General features: G+C 36.4%; 1 protein-coding gene across 1 annotated transcript in view; it reads right to left on the bottom strand.

Moving 5' to 3' along the window:
• Positions 1-2,305, bottom strand: part of BPHL (biphenyl hydrolase like) — a 16,080-nt gene extending 13,775 nt beyond the window's left edge. The window contains exon 1 of the mRNA XM_029961401.1: positions 2,146-2,305. Coding sequence (XP_029817261.1) covers positions 2,146-2,305 — 160 coding nt within the window. The remainder of the gene's footprint in view (positions 1-2,145) is intronic.
• Positions 2,306-5,054: the final 2,749 nt, after the last annotated feature.

Raw genomic sequence — 5,054 nt, 5'->3', positions numbered from 1 at the left:
CCCAATTAAAATCTTTAGAACCATCTGCAATATGTTCAGAGCAAACCATTTTTGGTAGGTATGTAAGTTTATCACAAACTGTGCTCTACACAGATGATTTAATAAAGAATCTCAGACTTACCTGACTAGGGATTTATCTTTAACAGATTTAAAGCACTAACATGGTCATTGCTGTTTACCCGGGAAGCACAGGTGAAACCGAAAGGGGAGAAATATGCTGACTCTAGCTACAAATTTGTAGTTGAAAAGTACTGTGTCAGACAGTTGTTGCTATTTGATAAAGCACTTCTATGAGGATATTGGTACTTAAAGGTGACCTTTAAATACTTTGTTGCCTGAGGAGATAGTGGTGACACAGAAGCATAAAACTGTAACTTATGATTTGCCTAATATGTATAGTTCCAAGACAAGCCAAATACAGCCATTTCTTTTCCAATGCAGAACTGTTTCTTTTATTAATGATTCAGACCTTCAAAGGATTTAAAGATGAAGTACTCCAGTCTATTGTATTAAGCTATCTGTGAACATTAGCATGAAGGTAAGACTGCAATTTATGTCTTATTTGCATAATGGTCACGTGGTAACAGTACCAAATGCTATTTCATTAAAACTTGTTCAGATTTAATATGCTCAAATGATGGAAACCAAATATAAAATTGGCTATGCATTGTTATATTAGAGTCAGAAGCAAAATATCAGGTTGTTTGAAAAATGCCAACAACAAACTGACTCTTACAGAGGCTTTGTATCACCTCTATACTATCATGTGCATGCTATTTATACTATATTTTCATCACTTAAAAATTACACAAGACTGAGAGCATATCTGAGTGCTGTGTTTTCCTGGTTTTCTTAGTATTTTTCTACCTAGATAGAGATAATTCTATTTTGATTTAAGGTAGTTTCCAAATAGTCTAGAGACTAATTAATTCTGTTCACCTGAAAATACTTATCTTGTTGCCACATCAAACTTATTAGTCTAACAATGAAATAATATTGAAAACTTAGTGTCTGTAAAAGGGAAGAAGGATATGACAGTCAGAATGTGAAGTTCATTCCGATATGTTGCCCGAAAATACTAAACCATAAACTTTACCATGGTAAAGATCCTATTTTTACTAATGTTAACTGCACAATAACAATGTACACCTAATAGTAATAATATTACTCACAACTGAAGAAATACAGTATGTCTATTTAAAGAGTTAGCATTGGTAACAGTATCACTAGTTTAACAAGCTGTTTAGAATGAATAGGTTAAAACATATGACTTTTTGAAGCATGCCTAGCATTAACTGCTTTCCACTGTCCCCTTGAGAATTCTTTGAAAGAAAGAACCACTTCATGGAGACTTGAAAACATTGCTGCCAAGAACAAATGTTTCCTGCTCTTCAGTTCTTGACATTCTATCATCTTGATCCAGCAATTCAGTTAAGCATTAGCCCAGCTCTGAGCACAAAAACAGTCCTACTGACAGCCTGCTATAAACTGTTAGTGATTGGTCCTTTAGAACTGCAAGAACCCAGAAAATATAGGCTGTGTTAATTTTAAAAGGCTGTTATCAAAAACAGATGGACAGATAGCACTCATCTAGCAAACCTGTTGTCCACCTCAAAAAGCCACTGAGAATCTTAATGATGTTGCCCTGAAAAGTCAAAACCTGAAAATACTCCTTTAAGCAATAAGCAAGTTTTAACTGTGACTTTTTCATTATAAACTGCAAATGCTGCATCATGTCTATTAATTCAACTGGAATGCATCTAGCTTCTAAAAAGGAATGCATGATTCAGTCTGTGTAACAAATATAACTGACCTGATTTTCACCACCCTTCTGCTATTTTCCACCTTGTGTAGCTATTTACCACCTGTCTGAGACACTGCCTTTGCACAGTTAAATCCAGAAGGTGAGTGACCATTACACAAGTCAAGACCTTGTACAAAAGACACCTGGTGTGATAAAAGAAATCTTTAAAAACTGTTATCTGATGGCAATAACTCTGCATTTTCCTATCTGTTGTATGTGTAGCAATTTTTTTTTAAAATTATGATGCTCCATAATCAGGAGTTGTATATACTAACAAACAGTTTTGTGCATTCTAGCTTGAGAGGTGGTTGCTCTACAAAGATAAGATAAAATCTCCAGACCTAGCATTCCGGGAAGCAGAAGAACTGCATGACTTCCTTCTCCTGTCTGCTGATAATGCAGGTGGACTCCATTCACTTGGATTTTGGCAGATGTTATTGAAGTACTAGGGGTGGGGGAAGGGGAGAGAAATAGAAAAACATTCAGACAGTTGATTTTCATTACTACATGGTCACGTCAGAAATACAGAATAATTTTCCTAGATATTAATGACAACACTTGCCTTTCATGGCTGCACAGAAGGTTAAATAAAAAGCTTTACAGGAGCAGAGAAGTATTCAGTTGTGACCACTATGTAGTATTCATACTTAGGTTTCACAAATGTACTTAAATGAGTAAGTTAAAGCATAGTCTTGATGGTGTAACAAGGAGAATAAAAAAGTAGCTTTACATGGCTACGGGAACATATTGAAATAAATACATTACAGAGGAGAAACCTCATTCTGTCACAGCATATCTTTCGAAATGGCTGGTGTTCACCTTGTTATTACTAAACTGAGCCTCTCTGTCTGCCAAAGAAACCACAATCTATTGTTACGGTTTCCCATGAACCACAGGGTCTACAATGGAAACCACTTTGCACTGAGATGAGAGCAGAGAAAAAGAATGTGATAATAATATTTCTGTCAGTGTAATCTCAGCAGGAGATAATGTTTAACTGGAAAATACCACATAAATCCACACACTAAAAAATTATCACAGAAAACGACTGCATAGGGCACCTCTCAGCCCCAACCCTTAAACCCCTACATTAACCTTCAGTACAGAGGAAGACATATATGTAAATGCAAATAGGTGACCTGAGATACCATATCTAGATACAAACACCAAGTGAGAAAGCAGAAGTAGCATAGATTGAAAGTATCTTCCTTACAGTATAAATCATTGCATCTGTTCTCCCAAGCAAACTCGTGCCCTAATGGTTGCAAGAAATCTTTTCAACAACCTAACACGTTTTATTTAAAGGTAGTAATATGATAAAAATCTTGCCATGAGTTACCTAACGATTAGCCTTCATTCCCTGTACTTCTCAAATTACTTAGATTAAATATTCTTGCCTTATGAATTCATCAGTGTGAATTTCACATGCATACAGACATGCTGTTTTCCATTCTTAAATGTAACAATAATCTCTATTCCATGATAGGCACTGTGCAATTTATTAAAAATTCAATTTTAACATATAAAGTCTGAACTACTTAGAGTATGTAAGCATAGTTCCATCCATATAGGGTTTAAAATGGTGGATTACAGGTAAAAAATCCCACTAATTTAACCCCTTTTCATAAGGAAAATTAACAATAGCTTGCAAATTCAGGTTCACAATACACAGGTGGTAGTTAAACCACAGAACCAGTTCAACACAAAGATATTTGGATTTTACATAAAATCTTAGGTCTACAAAACCTATCATGCCTCATGCCTGAATATAAGCAGTGACTGTGCAGAATAGAATCAGGACCTTCCACCTGTGCAGACCCAATTTGAGAACTGGAGTACAAATGCAGATCTGTGGCAAGGGTACAGCTCAAAGAAATTCATTGTGTCATTATAACTTCAGTGAGCTTTGCTGAACTGTTATGCTAATGTGATCCAAGTGATTAGTTTGACTGTAATGTTAAACTTCCTTTAAGTGTATATTTCATACCCGATGTGGCTTATATACTTCCCAACTTGAATTCTGAATGTAGTATTCAGATGGCTACCTTATTCTCCTTTTTTTATTAACTTTCACTTTTTTCTCCTTATAAAAGAATGTTTTAATTCTTGATATACCATCTTTTGGTTTGTCATTATTTTCAACAGGTATTTTATCATAGTTTTCATCACAGCAAATGAGCATCTTGCTCTTATTAAACTTTATAGAAATATGTGATTTTTTGTTCGGATTTATAGTTTCCAAACCTCTTTCAGTTCCTAACAAAACAGTAATAATCACCATCTTGTTACCTTTTAAAAAAAAGGTTAGCAACATGTAGTATCAACAGACAGTTATATGTTCTGGTTTCCTGATTCACACGCTTACTTTTTTTTTTTACAAAGTTCTACATTTTTTATGATTAATTATTAACATCAGGGGCTTGAGAATTTTGCTGAGTTTGTGATGCTTTTCTATTCTTGGATTGATTGTGCCTCAGTGTGAAGTCCAATGAAATCCAGGAGTTTCACATAGAGAGTATTTTCAATACTTTTCAGACTAAGAACAAATAAGTTGTTTTTTTAAATGTATTGAGAAACTGTGTTGGAACTGGCTACACCTAAGGCAGATTTAGTCTCCTCAACACCGAGTTTCTGTGAGCCTGATATCACTTCGGTGTGCTTGTCAGTGTGGTGACTTCACTTCTGTTAAGTTTTCATAAGGACTGTATTTTTCCATTGGTTGGCATAACTGGAAACCATGGTAAAACAAACCCCACCCCGCTATTTGGTATCTGAATTAGTAATGTTAAGGTTTATAGCTCTTGAGAAGCATTGGATACATACTGCCTATGTTTACCAAGACAGCACAGATGCCCAGTAGGCAGATCTTGTACTTCACCTCATACTGCTGTAGGAGTGTAGCTTAATTTGGGAACTACCTCTGTTGCAGCTGTGCTACAATACAGCCTAGTCTTTATCTGTGCAGGGGGAAAACATAATCGTAGCATGTCAGTTTTCCTTGGTAGGATTTGCAGAAAAACCAGTATTTTATATATTAGACATATGTATTGTCTTTGCAACCTCGGCGCCCTGCAGGGAGCCTCTTGTGAGCAGCAGGTGGGCAGAGGAGCAGTGGGTCAGCAGCACGTCCTGCCTTGCGGGGACCGGCAGAAGGGAGGGTGACAGGCACTGCCTGAGGAGAAGGGGCTGCGGAGCCTTCCTTGTACAGCTCCTTGCAGCACAGGGGAAGCTGGAGCAGGATCCTCAGGAT

The sequence above is a fragment of the Manacus vitellinus genome, unplaced genomic scaffold (assembly GCF_001715985.3).
Source record: "Manacus vitellinus isolate BGI_N305 unplaced genomic scaffold, ASM171598v3 scaffold_33_pilon, whole genome shotgun sequence".
NCBI classification, from domain to species: Eukaryota; Metazoa; Chordata; class Aves; order Passeriformes; family Pipridae; genus Manacus; species Manacus vitellinus.
Note: the sequence above shows the minus strand (reverse complement) of the source record. Positions and strands in the feature narration are given on the sequence as shown.